Source organism: Taudactylus pleione, unplaced genomic scaffold (genome assembly GCF_031769625.1).
Source record: "Taudactylus pleione unplaced genomic scaffold, aTauple2 ptg000103l, whole genome shotgun sequence".
NCBI classification, from domain to species: Eukaryota; Metazoa; Chordata; class Amphibia; order Anura; family Myobatrachidae; genus Taudactylus; species Taudactylus pleione.
The window spans coordinates 180158-199760 of NW_028284505.1; the positions used below are offsets into that span (position 1 = coordinate 180158).

The 19603-nt window shown below is 46.9% G+C and overlaps 1 protein-coding gene across 1 annotated transcript in view; it reads right to left on the reverse strand.

The window, feature by feature from the left end:
- The window catches only part of MSH4 (mutS homolog 4), a 111227-nt gene that overhangs the window by 73453 nt on the left and 18171 nt on the right, over positions 1–19603 (reverse strand). Inside the window, exons 2-3 of the mRNA XM_088470754.1 lie at positions 14966–15136; positions 8198–8361 (exon numbers count right to left, since the gene is read on the reverse strand). Of these exons, the coding sequence (XP_088326880.1) occupies positions 8198–8361; positions 14966–15136 (335 nt within the window). The remainder of the gene's footprint in view (positions 1–8197; positions 8362–14965; positions 15137–19603) is intronic.

Consider the following 19603-nt stretch of genomic DNA (forward strand, 5'->3'; position numbering starts at 1 on the left):
TGGTACAACATAGCATGGACCATTCTTATCTCTTGCACATACTCTGTAAGCACTAAGATATACTCCTACAAATAGTTATGACGTATCCTAAAATATCTGGCGTTACTGTTTCAAAACCCTTTTGTGTAGAATATGGACATCACTATCGGTAACCCATAATGCTTAGCGCAGGGGTCTTCAAACTTGGCCCTCCAGATGCTGTGGAACTACACATCCCAGCATGCACTGCACATAGTTTTAGCATGCTGTTATATCAAAAAGGTGGCAGTGCATGCTGGGATGTGTAGTTCCACAGCAGCTGGAGGGCCAAGTTTGAAGACCCCTGGCTTAGCGTCTCTACACAACTTACAATGGTCACCCCACTGGAATGTGGCTGTCTGCTAATAAACACCATATAAGATATGAAAGGCTCATTATACATATACTAATGACAGGTACAAGTTGGCCCCTCAATTATGTCTTGTCTGACCCCAAAGGTGATCTGACCAGTCTATGAGTAGACTGCATGAATACAATCTCTTTTCAAACCTCAATGGGGCCTAGCACAGGTTATGTGTTACAATTTATATGCCTATGTATAAATTAATTATTTAACCCACTGTGAGGAAACTCTGGTAAAACTACCTTTTGTCATTTAAAGAGTGGCTGTTTTGCCTTAGGAGCAGGTTTTGTCTCTTCTATTTGAAGAATAAATGTTACAGCTCTCAGTGCAGGTATATTCAAATTAGAGGGGGAGTCAGAGAGAGAGAGGTCTGCATCTTCTGCCTCCCCAGATGATAAATCAGAATTTGATAGCTGGGTGGACTGGGAAGATCACACAGCACGCTTAGTAGGTTTACTAGGTAAGGGTCTCTTTTTTTTGCAGCATTTGTTGAAAGGCTGTAGACGTATCCGCCAGACTCTGCACTGAGGTAGAATGGGGGAGGCAAAGGATTTGCAGGGAGTAGCTGCTGTGGCCAACCCATAGGGGGAGCTACCACAGGGACTGCTAGATAGTCCGCAATTTTTGCCAGCACCTGTGAAAAAGTAGCCCAGGGTGGGTCCTGAGGAGAGGACACCGGGGCTGATGGGCCCGGGGCACTATAACAAGATACACAAAGACCATCCTGAATGAGGTCCTCTGAAGCTAAGCCTGCTGAGTAGGACTTACAAGTTGTTATTCTTGCCTCTGCCAGACATAGCTGCAAGAATAATGTAACACACAATCTGACACAGTGCAGGGAGCAACCCAGATGTATGTGTAATATGGCACAGTGTAGTGCGCAACAGCGATATATGGTATGTGATAGCCCTCACAAATATAGGGAGATGTGAGGTACAATGAAGCCCCTATACATTAGTATGCCAGGGTATAGTAGAATAAAGGGAAAGGTATAAGCTGACAGTAATAGGAAAAAAAGAAAACAGACAGCAGCACTAGCACAAGTCACATACAATGCAGAATATACAATATAACTGAAGGGCACTAAAATCAACTAAGCAGGCCACAGTGGCTGGTAGGATATAGCGCTGTATAACCTGGCCCTTGGGAGACGTATACAGGGAGACTGGACACAGCGTTCCCGGAAACCTGAATGCAGAAAATGGTTGCCGTGAGTCTCAGAGGGGGCGGAGGGCGAGGAAGGAGCAGCAAGACCACAGTGGAATGGCGCCGAGCTGGGGGAGGGGCTGCAGGGAGAGCGCCTTCTCCCCTATGCTGACATTAACCACTGGGTCCCCTGGCTTTAATTGTGCCCTGCGCCAGTGCTTGTAATGCCCTGGTGGTCTAGTGGAGTCCCAGACGAACCGATGTCCACATCAGCGCCTTCGGTCTGTCTCCTGAGACCGGAGGCCAGAGTGCGCATAGACGCGGGTCCCCGCCAGCGGGGATCCACCTTACCTGTCCCTTTGAGTCCCGGCTGCAGTCTGGGGTCCGGGGAGCCTTGCTAGCTAGGTCCCCCTCAGAGCCCCACCAGGTGTACCTAGCTGAGGGCTGGTGTCACGGCGCCGCGGAGGGGTGATGGAGCAGCAGTGCAGACGTCCGAAGGACCGTCTCGCGCTACTGCTCATGTAGTAAAATAAGTGAAAATAAAAGTAAATCATAAAAATAAGCTTGGGCTGCTTAATAGCTGCCCCACTGTTAAAACGGTGATCCAGCTCCTGCCGGACACCAACAAAGGACCGGAGCACCCTGGGATTGAAAAGCTTTGCTGTTGGTGTCCGGTCCTCCAAGTCCTACCTACACCCCATTGTCTATTTTGTTAATTTTTTCTAAAGAGAATAAAGCCACATGGAGGGAACATGGGCAGCCTAGGATGTATATAGTAACTTCATCTGCTGAAAGTCTGTAGACCTCATTTACAACACGCACTCAATCCACAGTGCAAACACTTCGATTTTGTACCTGCACGCTTATAAGTTCTGCCCTGTGCGCAAGGTACATGCCTAAACTCCGCTCATGGTAGACACTTTGGGGCTCAATCCAACTACTTGCAAAGGGTTGCGATGTGCTGTTGCCACAGCGTTAAAATGCCGTCAACGGCACCGAATCTCGCACTCATCGCAGAGTCCGAATTCGCATAATTTTACTTGGAGCCCTATGAGGCTGCAAGCACTTTTATGCAAACTCAGGCTGCTGTAAAGTGCGGCCATTGCCACGATGAGTCGCACCTGCGAGTACATCACGTGTACCTGGATTGACCCCTTGGTGTGCCACAAGGATAACAACATCAACATTCTAAACTCCTGCTTTATAATTACTCTTTCATTAAATAAAAGTTTTCAGCTATATTATTGCAACATTATTGCTTAATGTAACCTAATTTTGCCTTAAGAAAAGTCATAATAGTCTATGGAAGTAGTAGAGTCAGTAAGGCCTTTGTTACATGAGTCACATTTGTGCACCTACACATGGTCCCCTCCAGCGAAGCAAGATGTGTCTCATTATGGGACGAGACCTGACCTTCAGCAGTTTAGAGCTGGTACGATTTAGCACTTTAGCAGAGTGGAAATGCGCCCCTCTGCTCAGCAAGCAAAGGGCCACAAATTCTCCCTTCATCTCATTTCAACAATCCCAGGGCCTGATTCAGCAAGGATCGCTATTCTGCTAGAACGCACGCACCGCAGTTGCTAATATTAGCGGTGAAATGCAAAAGTTTGCAATCGCATTGCGATCACAGCCCAACATAAGGACGCCCACTTCCCCTTACACACATCTGTACACTTGGGCAACATAGCGAAATAATCAGTAACTCACTCAGGAATTGCTAACTTCAGCGTATGCTATGAGCCCTCGTGCTGCGTATGTTATTGCAGTGGATAATTTATGCACGCCCCTGCAATGCACTGACACGCCCGACCACAACGGTCACCACCCAAGAAACGGCATTTCCTGTCAATGTGCTTGGAGTCTATGTAGCCTCTGCAAACGCATTACCCATCGCAATTGCTAGTTCGCGCACGCACACTGCATACGCATTAATCGACCGATTGCGTGCGTCTTAGATACTGCGATCCTTGCTGAATGAGGCCCTCAATCTGCTGATATTTTTCCATCAGCCAGCTTCTCTGAATGCAGACATCTTGTTGTGTAAAGCTGTGTGCTCTCGGGCAAATTTAGCCACGCCTGCCAAAATCTGCCTCTTTGGGGCATATTCAATTACATGCGAGAATAGCAAAACACCCGCACCTGTGGCATTTTTCCTGCAAGTGGGGTATTTATGCTACTCAATTAGGTGCAAGGTTTTTGATTTTTTTTGAGCAGTGGGGGATTTTTTTGAGCAGACCCAGAGCATGACCACATTTTCCAAAAATCCATATTTTTAGGAAAAACAGTCTGGTATTGTTCTGGGACCCCTGCGGCACCCCTCCCACCCCCCAACTAATTAAGCAATTAGAAGTTTCCAGTTAGCAACAATGCCTCTTCCTCCGGTTCTTCTCTCCAGCATCGCAGACAGCTTCCAGCCGGTGCATAATGTCCCTGTACCCCCTACCTGCACACTACACTACCCCCACTATTCAAGAGGTTGTTTCATGTAAGCTATACAATTATTTCCTAATGTGATACTGTATTTTTTATTCATAATCTGCATTAGAGAAATATTTGGTTGCAAAAGCAAGAACATAAACACTGTTCCATATCCAAAATCTCAATAAGAATCGGAATGAGAAATGTATTAAATATAATTTTTTTTAATCAGCATTATCTATATGCTTATACAGCTTTATGCCGTAGGGAAAACACATCAGCAGTGTTGTCCCCAGGCTGTTTTTTGCGGGTGCACCACCCGGCACTTTGGGAGCCTACAAGTGGAGACAGTATCTGGGAGCTGTATAAAAAGGACCAGATCCTACAGACTTTGCAGCTTTATCATAATCAGACGACTGGGCCTCTAATAAGAAGAGGAGAATCAATATATAAAATGTTATTTCAGGTTTAAATCATTATAAGGTCAGGATTTAAAACATTTTATTATTGCGAAGGCCACATCCGGCTACTTCTTGATGCCACCCGACTAGAAACATTTTCTGGGGAGAACACTGCATCAGGGAGTAGGAAGGGCATAAAGTGGGCATTCCATCTTTGAGAAAGCATTGTCGTTTACCATGTGATGCCCAATAGAATAAGTACTTATGTGTTTGCCGTATATGTCAAATGAGGCCAGAGATTAATGTTTCAGGTTCAAAAGTTACCAACTATTGGCTCCAAATGGCACCAAGCTTTACAGGTTTATTCTGTGTTCATACAGAAATCTTTCTATAATTATAACCCTACTAACTGAGGCTTTATAGTGATCAGGGGGTGAGGAATCCGGAGTCACGCACCTCCGGGCAACTGTTTTACTATATTAAAGTCATCACGCTAGCCCAGGACACAGACGTTAGGACCAAGCGGAACTTTAAATGTAATTACAGGTTCTCTTACTTTAAGCACAGGATAAAGTCAGGATCCCAGTGGTCAGAATACCAGCTCCGGAATCCCAACGGCCATCAGAATACTGGTTCTGGAATCCCAACGGTGAGTATTAGGGTTAGGTTTAGGCACTAGTGGGAGGGGACGGTTGGGGTTAGGCTGACAAAGGGGATGATTAGGGTCATGCTGCAGGAGGAGAGGGTTAGGGGGGGTTAAGCACTATAGCACAAATGTAATAGCCTCCAATTTCCTGGTCCCGACGCAATTCCTGGACGCTAGATATAAAGCTGCAATTAGTTCTAAGGTAAAACCAGGTTATTTCTGCCTAATTACCGCTTTAAGTCTAGCAGCTACCTCACCAGAACTGCTCATTACATCTGGGCCTAAAAGTGCAATATAAAACTTTACTCACATTCTGAGCTGCAGAAAATAATGACCATCCCACAGGCCTCCAATAGCTGTGCCCCATTTTGCCCTTACTACCAGATCTGTGGGTCTCATTCAGACCCGCTCGCAAGCGCTGTACGCTCGCAAGCGGGTCGATGTTGCCCAAATGCGCATGCGCACGACGGAGGCGCCTCCGTCGTGCGCATGCGCGAGACCCGAATAACGACGGGGTAGCCGTCGTTATGGGTCTCGCACTAAAGGGGGCGTGCTGTCGATGGTGAGTGACAGCACGCCCCCTTTGGTGGGCGTGGCTGCCCAGACGGAGGCGTTCCCATGGGAACGCCTACCGTCTGGGTCCGGCCCCACTGACATCACTAGTGGTGTCAGTGGGAGTGATTTTGGCTCTGATAGAGCCAAAATCACTCCAGGGCTTGCGGCAGACGAGACCCTACCGCAAGGGTCTCGTCGCAAGCCCGATGGTCGCGATGGTCTTGACCATCGCGACCATCATCATGGACGCTCGCATAAGCTGTGGGTGGTAACCCACAGTTATGCGAGCGTCCAAAAGGCCGCTTCGCACATAAAAAAAACACGCCCTGATTCAGAGCGGGCGCTCGTTCAGAGTGTCCGGCTCTGAATCAGACCCTGAGTTCTAAATTAATCACAAACGTACATTTTATCCCTTCAGAAATAAGTTTCTTTATGGGGCTACTATCTACAATGTACAGCAGGCATGTCACACATGCGGCCCGAATAAACATTTTATGCGGCCCGACAATGCCCACATATATATAATATGCGGCCCACACACCTGCCGCGATCGGAGCTGAGCTCCGATCGCGGCAGTGTTTACTGTACTTAAAGCTGTTCACTTCACAGGCCAGCGTTCCCAGTGATGCAGCGCGCGGGTGACGCCATGACGTCACCTGCGATGAGAATAGCCTGCGGCTGCCACTCTGGATCTACCATCTACGCGGTGGGAGTGAAGACGGCGTGGACTGGAGCGGTGCCCAGCGGCCACCGTGAAGAAAGGTAAGTACTGCACAGGTGAGTGGGGCCTGTTCTATACTGGGAGGGGGCACAACATGAGGGGCTCTGCATAAGGGGTATTATTAGGGCTCTGCATAAGGGGCACTACTAAGAACATTACTGGGAGCTCTGCATAAGGGGCATCACTGGGGGCACTGCATAAGGGGCATTACTGGGGGCACTGCATAAGGGGCACTATATAAGATGCATTGCATAATGGGCACAAATTAAGGGGGCATTATATAAGGGGCACTACTACAGGGGGCACTGCATTGGTTTTTATTAATAATAAACCTTTCAAAATTGCATATAAGACTTTTTTTTGTTGCGGCCCACACACTCTTAAGACCTTGAATATCGGCCTGGGCCTTGGAATTTTGAGTTTGACATGCCTGATGTACAGGCTTTATGTGCATTTGTACCAAAGTGAACGCTTTAGCCTGTCAGTACACTGCACACCGACGCTGTAAGTAGTGAAACAAATATTTCCAGAGTGTCCAGAACTCCAGAGATGGCTTTGGGATAATACCAGCATGTAACTGATGCCTCATACTGTAGCAATGTCATCCTTATTTAAGGCCTATAATAGCTCCATTTTAGCCACCTTGGGGAGTTGAGAACTACAGCAGGTTGAAAGTGGTAAAAGAAGATCGCCATGATTCACTATGCGAAAATGAAGGAGTAATCATCGTAACAGCAACTTGGGCAGAGGGAGGTGGATAAAATATTTACAGCTGAGGTATCTCACTAGCAATCAACAACAGACGGGAGGCTGAGGGAATATATCTGACGTATCCTCCTTGTGTCAAACCAAGGACAGGCTGAGTACCTGGAGGAAAGGAATCTAAGCTGCGGCTGAGCTTCAGGTCCAAATGTATTACACCATTTCACCAAGCGGGCTGAGCGATGGCACAGGAAAACATACTGACATGCTGCAGGAAACCATCAGAGTTTGTGAACGGGAGCCAGCAAAATTGATCTTTGGGGAAACTTGTTTTGGGAGGTGGCACCTGGGGTTTTGGGGCAATGGTGGTAAGGTTACGTTGTAGAAAAGGAGAGTGAGACTGAACCGACTTGCATGGAGATAGGCTCCTTTCTAAAGGTTCTCCACTCAGGAATCCTGTCCTCCAGATCTTCCTGTTTACGTTCCCAAGTTGTAATAGGCAGGAATAGTTTCTACGCCTCACCAACCCTGGTCTCTACAGCAGTCGTCCAATCCTGCAGTTTTTGCCTGTCATAGTAGGTGTTATACTTAGTACCCTCTATACAGCAAGTAATATCTCCTAGTGCATTGTGTTATCACCTTAAGGACATCCAATAGAGAGGGTTACAGATCAGCCACATAATCGTCAATCAATGTTGCTGGGGGTTCACCACCCGCAATCCTCACTGGAGCTCTCTCTTATTTTTAGGATGCCCATAGCAAGAATGGGTGTTGTCTGTCTGTTGTATTAGGGCCGGTGGTAAGTCATTTATACACACCAAAACCAGTCAGGTAAACCTCTACATGGGATCATTTGGATTTTGGTAACCCCATCCCTGGCCATCCCAAAGGCAATTCAGGAAGTTTAACTGTCCGGATTATCGCACCTGAATAAAGAGAACTGGTAGGCTCAGGGGGAGATAAAGAGACAATGGCAATTTTACTTACAGATGAGCTCCGCAAACAGATATACTAGCAGCACTATAGAACATAGGGAAAATCCTATACCAAAAATATTCTATACATTAAAGCTCTATAGGCTATATCATAAACAGTCTTGTGGTGAAAGCAAGAACTTAGAAACAATAGGCATTGCGAATAACAATGGTAGTTCTATTATTACGTTCTCTTTATAGCAGTAATAAATATTTGCTACAAGAAAGCGGAGACCTACTGTATACTTTTACCTTGACATATATACTGCTGTCTGCAAACTGGGATAACACAACATCAGGGTTCTTCAGATCCAAACTAGCCATGCCGATCTCTCCTCTGGCAAGCCCTCGTCCTTCCGCAACGGCGACAATGACGGAGGCCACAGACTGAGCGGATATTGCAGACGATGTTGTCGCTGGAAAATTAGAGGGTACATGAAAATGCACGCTCTGGTGCGCAACACGTATATACGCAGCAATCATGGTTACATCGTCGTCGGCATCATTAGCAGGCACTACCCGTGCAGCAACTGGTCTAACTGTGCCAAAGATTTATATGAAGTTTGATAAATACCCTTTTTGCATTTTTAGCATATTTTTATTGCATACTGATGCAGTAAAATGTGGATTTTAGTTAAAGGGTCCACAGTGCAGGTGTAAATGACAGAATGCCCTTTTATTCCGTTACTGCCTGAATGTTGCACTACGGCCTAATGGGAAGAACATACTCCCATGGTGATTTCTCATTGGTACGCCTGCTCGCCGCGTCTGTGAGAGGGAATGCAGACCCCAGGAAAAGCTGTTGCATGAAGCAGACCCCAGTGAATATCGTCCAGGGTAGGGTGGTTTTTCATCGTACTTGGGAGGGCAGTTTTTAACCCAGAGGTTCCCAAAACTATGGTGGACAAAAATTTTTTAGGGGAATTCAATATGGAGCGAAAACTCAGTTTTTTGCGTTAATATCGCACCTATGACGTCATTATCGCAGGTTTCAGTTTTACACTGTATTCAATTTCAAAGACTTTGCGCAGGTTTGAAAAGTCTTTGAAAAAAACGGGGATAAATTTTCACCACTGAATAGGTGGCGAAAAAAAGTGCAGAATTGGGGATTAGGGGTGCAGGCTTAAAAAAAAATAGCCTGCACCCCTGGGAATGACATTTAAAATATAACTGTGTCAAAAAAAGTAAAAAAAAAAAAAATAGGGACACCCCAAAAAAATTATTTTAAAAATTGGGGGTGAAAAAAAAAAAATAGGAAAAAATTGTTTAACAATAGGGAAATAGGTTCAGGGCTATTCTGCATGTATGCGGCACGTGTTTTCTAGAATAGATTATTAGCGGCAGGTGCACAATTCCAGAATTTTAAAAAACTTACTTTAGGGACATAAAAATATGCTAGTACCCATTTTCATGTACCCCAAATTTGATGGGACCACTTAAAAAAACGAAAAAAATAACCTAAGTGCTCTTCTGCATCACTTCTTCAATGTCGGGAAAAAAACACCTGCTGCGGCTATTTAAATCCCCGACTTTCATTTGCAGGCCAAAACGGAGGTACCCATAGTGATCCCCCATGTTTTTACAACTTTAGGTGGGTCCTACAATTTTTTTCAGGTAAATTTTGTTTTTTTACGCAAATCCCACTTCGGAGGTTCCCGTTTTCGGAGGTTTTATATTGAATACGGGGATAAAGCGGGCGCGCGCCCGATACTTTATCCCAGAAAAATCTCCGATGTGGAGCGAAAAGTCCAGCATGGACTTTTCGCTCCCATATTGAATACCCCTATTAGTGTGTTACCCATGACCCTCTTATTGCAAACCAGTATACTTCAAACTTATATAATTACTGCTAGACGTGTTTTAAAATTTTTATTGTGTATACGAGACCACTTATTCTCATAGTATGCTCTTAACAATAACATTATTCATTTGAAAGGAAAAGTAGTAAAGAAGTGCATTACTGATCAAAAAGAATGAGCATTTTTTTGATGACCCTTATTCTTGCTTTGTATTTTGATCTGAGTAATACCTCAATAAAATGTTTAAATTAAAAAAAAAAAAACTAACAATGGGTTTCCATGAAGATGTGGGTAATGTACAGTATTCTCCCCAGGCTGTTTTTTGTGGGCGCATCGCCCGGTATTAACAGCCTACCGCCCGGCACTTCCCTATGTCCTCCCCATAGTAAAAGTGGTGGTCATCTTTTTTTAAAATACATGGAACACCAGCTAGACCTAGATCTTATCTAGCATACCCGCTAGACTGCGTGAGAGCCCGAAAAGAGTGTGTGGCAGGCCAGGGAGGGGGCATGTCCTTGTGACACGCCTCCAATTTGACACAATTGGGGGCATGCCCAGCACTTACGGAGGTACTGGGCTTCCCCCAAGCTCTGCCCTCACGCTGAATAATCCCTGTGCACATGCACACGGTCTCTATTCACCTGGCGGTTATCATTCACACTGCGGCCCGCGGGTGGGAATGGCTCAGGTCAGGCTGTTTTAGAACAGCCTAGCGGGAACACTATTATCCCTCATTTGCACTATCTATACACAAATGTCTTTATGTCTTACAAATAGTGTTTATGTTAATGTATTATGTCTACCACCTTATGAAGATACCTTAGAGCAGGGGTGGGGAACCTCAGGCCCGGGGGCCGTATAAGGCCCGCGGAATCATTTGGTCTGGCCCTCTGAGCTTTTTTCTGCTAGCCTCACCTGGCTAGCTGGGTGCCTAGAATGGCACCCTGCAGCCAAAATCTATGCAGCAGTGCCGCCCGGACGCTTCACGCGGTCACACCGCTTGCCCTCCCATTGCTGTAATCACCGGCGATTGTGGTCCCGCCCCATGTGACGTCACATGGAGGGGGTGTAGCCTGCACCGGGCCCGCGAATAATGTTATATATATCAAAATGGCCCTCGGCAGAAAAAAGGTTCCCCACCCCTGCCTTAGAGTATATAAAACAGAGGGGGTGATCCCAGAAGCCAAACAGATACACACAGAGATCACAGCACAGGGCCGGCTCGAGGTATGATCGACCAGTGCGGTCGAACAGGGGCGCCACCCCATAGAGGACGCACCCCTCCCAGCCATTCCCGATTTCAGTGGGACAGTCCCATTTTTCGTGCACTCCCCGGCTGTTCCACGCGGTCGGGAGGCTGGGCACCTCCACCGCCGCACCTGTGCCGGCCCCTGAGAAGACGAATGGATGCAGCGTGACATTCAGTGCAGGGAGAGAACTGGGGGCAGCCCAGCTACTGACGTAGTCCCCGTCCCCAGCCTGACGTTAAATGGGATTGCGTGCCATACGGGCACGCCACCAAATAGCGTCATTTGGGGGGGGTGGCCTATGGTAATTAGGCCACACACCCTTTTCAGCCACGCGCGACGTTTGCGTTGACGTCCGTGTCCCTGGCTGGTGGAGCTGGCCCTGTCACAGCATATTACATGGTCTACCACATTACATTTTAATAAGTAAATGTTTTGACCTACAGTACACAAACATAGAGAAGAAAGGAGAAACCAAGTCCTCGTGGGTTATCACACTAAGATCAATTAATTCAGATAGTGACAGTAATCTCAGTATAACCCTGGGCCTGTTGTCCTATTGGTAAAATCAAAAATATTCTCCAAATACCAGAGCAGTCTGACAATATGAGAGATGTGAGAGACAGCGGAAATATATAAAAGACATAAGAAAGCCAGAGGACACTCAGATTAAAAGAAAAGACACCTACTGTACTCACAGTAACTGAATAACATATTTCAAAATGGGCAAATAATCAGCCTCTCAAGGTCAATGATTGTGCAATAGATTTACGAATTAATGTTACTTGGTGTCAAATAAGCGCAAACAAAAATAAAATATCTGTGTTAAACACGGCCTTAAGCTGGGTACACACTGACAGATATATTGGCCGATCAATTGATCGTGTACCAGCGATATGTCTGTGAACAACGTCGTTCACAGCCGATGGCAGATATGTCAGTCCATTGGGCAGTGTGTATGAGGCCCCGGCTTTAGAAAAGGATGAGCAAGTGCGGAACGGATCTCCTCTGACTCCTCGGACCCTCTGCAAGTGATGCGGTGGTCTGTGACCATCAACATCACTGCCGGAATTGCGACCCAGAATACCGTGCAAACGGCACTTTGGGAGCATGCGCCGGGGATCACAGTGCGATGAGGGGAACTTATTTACCTTCCAAGCACTATTTGGCTGATCTCTGGCTTCCCAGACGGACGCTTTGCTGTGCTCTACATGTGGGGGAGGGGGTATATGCCCCTGGTGGTGCAATATGACGGTGGAGGGGTAAATAATATTATTTATTATCCTTTATTTATATGGCGCCACAAAGGTTCTGAAGTGCCTAACAAAGTACATAAATAATTGAGCAGTACAAGAGAACAGTGACTTACAGTACAAGACAATGCAGAAGTACATGGTATATAAATATGGCTGCAACAGCGGTCATAGGGGCCCATTTATCAAAGGGAATTTGAGGTAAATTCCCCGAAAACACCTGTTTTCAGGGGTTTACCTCAAATACTAAGTATCCCCCGGATGTATGAAGGAGGGACCGCAAGAGGTATCTCCGATACCTGCTGTGAGCCCTCCATAACCGCTGGCAGCCGCCCCCCCCATAGGTTTCTATGGGGGATGCGATGCTGCCAAATGTATCAATATCGGGAATGCTTGATATTGGCCCCAGCAGCTAACGCCATCTGAAGATAGCGTTAGCCGCTGTAGTCTATGGGGACTTACCGCATGTCAGTCGGCGGAGGGATCTCCCAGACCCCTTCGCCGGCAATGGGCGCCGCTCATGTGCAGTCCGCGGGACTGCGCATGTGCAGCAGCCTCAGGCCACAAAGCAGGAACGGGCCCTGCATGTGCCAGATCATACATTCGGCCGCTATGATCGCATTTTGCAATGCGATCATGGGCGGTACTGCATGCCCTGATCGCATTTTGCAATGCGATCATTAATAAATGGGCCCCATAATCCTCAAATAAGTAGTATGGTGGCAGAAGTCAAGGGTTAGGTGCCCTAAGTAATAGTAAGGGAAGGAAAAGCACATAGGGACGAGGGCCCTGCTCGTGAGAGCTAATATTCTAAAGGAATTTAAAAAAAAACACTGATCACAAGCATGTATTCAGTATATCCCAGGTATGAGCATGTATTCAGTATATCCCAGGTATGAGCATGTATTCAGTATATCCCAGGTATGAGCATGTATTCAGTATATCCCAGGTATGAGCATGTATTCAGTATATCCCAGGTATGAGCATGCCATTTAGTTCACAAAAGACTATCTGTAGCAGATAATGCATCTTATCAGTATCCTCTGGCAGTTAGATAATCTTCTTCATTTTACCAATAGGGTAACCAGCCCAGGGTTATACTGAGATTTACTGTCACTATCTGGATTAATTGATCTTCCTAGGGGCCCATTTATTAATGATTGCATCGGCAATGCGTTCTGGGTGCGATATTAGTGTCCATGATCGCATTGCAGGATGCGATCATATTGGCTGAATGTATTCCTGAGCCCCCGCAGGTACAGGAGACAAAGGGAGCCCGTCCCTGCGAAGTGCTGGGGGCCGATCTCTGGAAAGCATTGCAAGTTGGTAAATACGGCAGCATCGCATCCCCCATAGAAACCTATGGAAGTTGCGTCTACCAGCGTAAATGAGGGGATATCTGCAGCAGTCCCTCTGTCATACATTCGGGGGATACTAAATATTTGTGGTTACCCCCAGAGAAAAGGTGTTTTCCGGGAATAAGTTGCAAATATTTATTGATAAATGGTCCCCTCAGTGTGATAACCCACTATGGGGCATATTCAATTTGAGGCGGAAAGTCAGAGGTCCGACTTTTCGCCGTTTTTGCAGGGGATAAAGTATCGGGCGAGTGACCGCTTATCCCAGTATTCAATTAGCAATCGGTGAAAACGGGACCCGGCGAAAAAGGTAAGTATCGAAAAATCCTGTCACTTTTGGGGAAACAGCCGCGGCAGGTGCATAAATGCGCCTGTGAAGAGGTGGTGAAGAATAGCATTTAGCTTTTTTTTGGGGGGGGGGGGGAAAACTAGTCCCATCAAATTTGGGGTACATGAAAATGGGTGCAAGCATATTTTAATGTCCCTAAAGTGATTTTTAAAAATTCTTCAACAATCCACCTGCCGCAACCACCCGCATTCTAGAAAACACCTGCCGCATACATGGGGACCCCCCCTGAGTCAATTTCGCTAGTTTTGAAGTTTGTCCCCCAACTTTTTTTTTTGTTCGCCCCCAAAATGAAACCACTTTTTTTTCTCGGTGTCCTATGATTATTTTTTTTAAAAATGCGAAAGAATTTCTTTAAGGGGACATTCCAAAGGCTGCGGGATATTTGTTTTCATTCTACACCCCAAAACCCCAATTCTGCACTTTTTTTCGCCACCTATGCAGTGGTGAAAACTTATCCCCGTTTTTTAACAAAGACTTTTCGCACTTGCGAAAAGTCTTTAAAATTGATTATATGGGGATACATGAAACTGGCGAAAATGACGTCATCGCTGATAACGGACTTTTCGCCTCTAATTGAATATGGCCCTAAGACTTGGTTTGTCCTTCCTTCTCTATGGTTGGCTGTTATAAGTGTACTGTAGGTCAAAACATTTAATAAAATGTAATATCATAGACCAGGGGTATCCAACCTCAGTCCTCGAGAGCTACTAACTGTTCACATTTTCCAGATCACCTACTGTGTATTCCTCACTCACGAACACATTTGAAAAGATCCACAGGTGCAGCTAATTAATGTGAATGTGTGAGGAGACCTGGAAAACATGCTCTGTTGGTAGCTCTCAAGGACCAGGGCAGGCTACCCCTGTAGTGCCGGCATCTCCTTTGTCAAGATACTGAACGTATCCCAATTATATATATATATATATATATATATATATATATATATATATATAGTCTATTTATCATGTTATGTTCTAATATGATACAAATGAGAGAGTACGCTAAGTGCGGTACCTGTATATCCTGTCACGGGAGTTTGAATTTTGGGTTTTGTAAAGTACCCTCCTGCAGGTTTTCCAGGGCCGGAATTGCCAGGACCTTTCCTGGAGGAGCTGCTGGTGACAGAGGTGACATTAAAGGCGCTGACATTTTCTGTAAAGGAACTTTTGTCTGCAAGATAGGATTCTATGGGGGAAAAGAGAAATACATGCAGTATAATTACATACAAATAAATCAAGTCCTGTTCTCCATATTTAATTTCACCCACAATGAAATCGCTTCTGCCAACATTTTCTTTATTGGAGGTGTTCTAGTTGCATTGCTTTGTATATGGGCCCTGGCGTGGGAGTAGCCCCATGTGACCAGCAGCGCTATACAGACTGGTGACAGCGCCTACATCCAGCACTCACACCAATGTCACTGTGTGTCCTGTGCACAGACTGCTATGTAGCCTATCCTATTCATGTGACCGCAGGCCCAAAGCACCTCTCCCCCCACCCCTTACCTGCCACACACATGGTGCCTCACCTATCTCACCAATGTCATTGTGTGCCCTGTGCACAGACTGCTATGTAGCCTATCCTATTTGTCACAAGCGTGGAATTTAGGAGCTGTGTTCCCGGACTGGGACTTGGATCTGTATTACTTGGCGCAGACGCTTGCTGGAGGAGACTTAGCTTAATGAAGTTTCTCCGCATGAGAGGGTGCAGCGAACTGACAGGAACTTGAGGAATGCGGCAGTAACGAGGTAGCTAGGAAGCTACGTGGAGCGGCTGGATAGCCAAGGGTAGACGGTGGTAGCTGAGTGGCTACGTGGAGCGGCTGGATAGCCGTGGGTAGACGTTGGTAGCTGAGTGGCTACGTGGAGCGGCTGGATAGCCGTGGGTAGACGTTGGTAGCTGAGTGGCTACGTGGAGCGGCTGGTTAGCCGTGGGTAGACGTTGGTAGCTGAGCGGCTACGTGGAGCGGCTGGTTAGCCGTGGGTAGAAGTTGGTAGCTGAGTGCTACGTGGAGCGGCTGGATAGCCGTGGGTAGACGTTGGTAGCTGAGTGGCTACGTGGAGCGGCTGGATAGCCGTGGGTAGACGTTGGTAGCTGAGTGGCTACGTGGAGCGGCTGGATAGCCGTGGGTAGACGTTGGTAGCTGAGTGGCTACATGGAGCGGCTGGATAGCCGTGGGTAGACGTTGGTAGCTGAGTGGCTACGTGGAGCGGCTGGAGCGCAGTGGGAAGGCTTGCTTAGCTAAACTAAGAAACTAGTTGCACTGGCAACTTGTGTGAGCATTGGGGATCCTTTTATAGTGGACACTGGGAGCTGACAGGCTGAGAGAGAAGGAGAAGGCTCCTCATTGATGGTAGTGGGGTCACATGGGCAATCCAAGATGGCCGTGCCCATGGACCGGAGGACAGCGCTTCCTGGAGGTAGTCAGCGGGGACCAGCGGTCAGCAGGAGCCGGCGTGGGAGCAGCACAGCAGCGGGACCCTCCAGAGGACAACAGCGGAGACTGCCTTGGAAGAAGAGGAAGGAGCGTACAGCGCGGGAGCCGGAAGACAGCGCGGGTCAGCGCCCGCACAGGTAAGCGACGGGGTCTGATTCTGGGGTCTCCAGGCCGGCGTGTTACAGTACCCCCTTCTTCAAGAGTGGCCACCGGACACTTCCTTGGTTGAGGAAATTTCACATGGAACGCTTTGACCAGACGGGGTGCGTGGACATCGGAGGCATTTATCCAGATTCGTTCCTCCGGACCATAATTCTTCCAGTCGATGAGGTATTGATGACGGTTGTATTGACAACGGGAATCTAAAATTCTGTCAACTTCAAACTCCTCTCCCTGCTGTGTTTGAACACTAGAAGCTTTAGGCAGGACCTTCTGAAATTGGTTTAAGACTAGTGGTTTTAAAAGAGAAATATGGAAAGAACTTGGAATGCGAAGAAATGGAGGAAGCTTTAACTTGTAAGCCACAGGATTCAAGACTTTGATGATTGGGAATGGACCAATGAATCGCGGAGCAAATTTCATCGAGGGTACTCGGAGTCTTAGGTTTCGGGTAGAGAGCCAGACCATATCCCCAGGTCGGAAATTTGGAACCGCTCGTCTTTGGCGGTCAGCAAATCTCTTGTACCGGGCTGACGTTTTAGTCAGAGAGGAACGAACGTTTTCCCAGATGTTGGAGAACCGTTGAAGGGACATTTTGGCCGCAGGCACATCTAATGTGGGAAGAAGAGGGAAATCTGGCACTCGAGGATGTTGACCAAAAACTGTAAAAAAAAGGAGTTGAGCTGGTGGACGTGTGATAATGATTATTGTGGGCAAATTCGGCCCAAGGAAGAAGTTCAATCCAGTCATCTTGGGAGGAGGAGACAAAAGTGCGCAGGAACTGTTCCAGGTCTTGATTGACCCTTTCGGTCTGACCGTTGGTCTGGGGATGATAAGCGGTAGAAAATTTGAGTTTTACCTGAAGGGCTGAGCAGAGTGACCTCCAGAACTTCGCTACGAACTGTACTCCCCTGTCGGAGATGATCTCTTGAGGAAGGCCGTGGAGCTTGAAGATCTCTTTTATAAAGCTCTGGGCGAGTAGAGGTGCAGACGGAAGCCCAGTAAGTGGTACGAAATGAGCCATTTTAGAAAAACGATCCACGATAACCCAAATTGTGTTGTGGCCCCGAGATGGAGGAAGATCAGAGATGAAATCCATAGATAGGTGAGTCCATGGCTTAGATGGAATTGCAAGAGGTTGGAGTTGACCGTGTGGAACCCGCCGAGGTATCTTGTGTTGGGCACATTTGATGCATGAAGACACATAAGACCTGACGTCCTTTTTCATCGAAGACCACCAATAGGACCGCTGGATAAATTCTAGGGTTTTATCCATACCCAGGTGACCAGAGAACCGGGAAGCATGAGCCCAATGCAGTAACCTCTTGCGGAGTTCCGGAGCGACGAAAGTCTTCCCAACCGGGGGTATAGAAGATAATTGGGTAGAGGCGAAGAAAGCTGAATTCAAGATTGGTTGGGGCTGTTCCATGGGTAGATCAGGGTTGCTCGTCATGGAACGGGAGAGTGCGTCGGCTTTGAGGTTTTGTAAACCGGGGCGATAGGAGACTTTGAAGTTAAATCTGGAGAAAAACATTGCCCACCGGGCTTGACGAGGGTTCAAGCAATTTGCAGATTTAAGATAAAGGAGGTTCTTATGGTCAGTAAAAATGGTAATGGGGTAATGAGCTCCTTCTAGAAAATATCGCCATTCTTTGAGGGCTAGTTTCATGGCGAGTAACTCTTGATCTCCAATGGTGTAGTTCTTCTCTGCAGGTAAAAACTTCCGGGAAAAGAAACCACAGGGATGAAGTTTTTCATCTTTAAATCGCTGGGAGAGCACTGCACCGACACCTTCAGAGGATGCGTCCACCTCCAGGATAAAGGGCCGGGTGGAGTCTGGTTGCTTTAAGATGGGAGCGGAGATGAAGGCTTGCTTAAGAAGTTGAAATGCAGAGGTAGCTTCGACGGGCCATATAGTTGGATCTGCTCCCTTGCGGGTGAGGGCTGTAATAGGAGCTACCAGAGTCGAGAAACCTTTTACAAACTTGCGATAGTAGTTGGCAAATCCTAGGAATCTTTGTATGGATTTTAAGGAAGAAGGAAGAGACCAATCAAGAATGGCTTGTAGTTTTGACGAATCCATTTGAAGGCCTGTTCCGGAGATAATGTATCCCAGGAATGGTACACTTGAGACCTCAAACAGACACTTCTCTAATTTACAAAACAGTTGATTGGACCGCAACCTCAGAAGGACTTGTTTGACCTGGTCTCGATGGGTTTGGAGGTCTTGAGAAAAAATCAAAATATCGTCTAAGTAAACGACCACACACTTGTACAAGAGGTCCCGGAAGATTTCATTGACGAAAAACTGGAAGACGGTCGGAGCATTACAGAGGCCGAAGGGCATAACGAGATACTCGTAGTGCCCATCCCTGGTGTTGAAGGCCGTTTTCCATTCATCGCCTGGACGGATACGAATTAAATTATAAGCTCCTCTTAGGTCGAGTTTGGAAAAAACTGTGGCTCCCTTGACTCTATCAAATAACTCTGTAATGAGAGGAAGAGGGTAGCGATTCTTAATAGTTATTTCATTAAGACCCCGGTAGTCAATACACGGGCGCAAGCCACCATCTTTCTTTTTTACGAAGAAAAATCCAGCCCCTGCTGGAGACGTGGAAGGTCGAATGAAGCCTTTATTTAAGTTTTCCGTAATGTACTCCGACATGGCCTGAGTCTCAGGGAGAGATAGAGGGTAGGTTCGGCCTCTAGGAGGATTCTTCCCGGGAATCAGATCTATGGGACAGTCCCAATCACGATGGGGAGGTAACAGGTCTGCGCTCTGTTTGCTAAAGACGTCCTGAAACCCATCGTAGGCTTTGGGCAGGTCTGTAGAATCCCGTACAACGGAAGATCTGATAGGTATTACCCGCTGAAGGCAACCTTTCAAGCAATTGGAACCCCAGGAGATTATTTGCATGGTGGTCCAATCGATTTGAGGTGAATGTCTCTGTAGCCAGGGTAATCCGAGGACTAAAGAATGAGAGGCTTTGGGAATCACTAGGAAGGATAGTTGTTCGGAATGGAGCACCCCAATGGTAAGTTTAAGTGGTGTTGTAC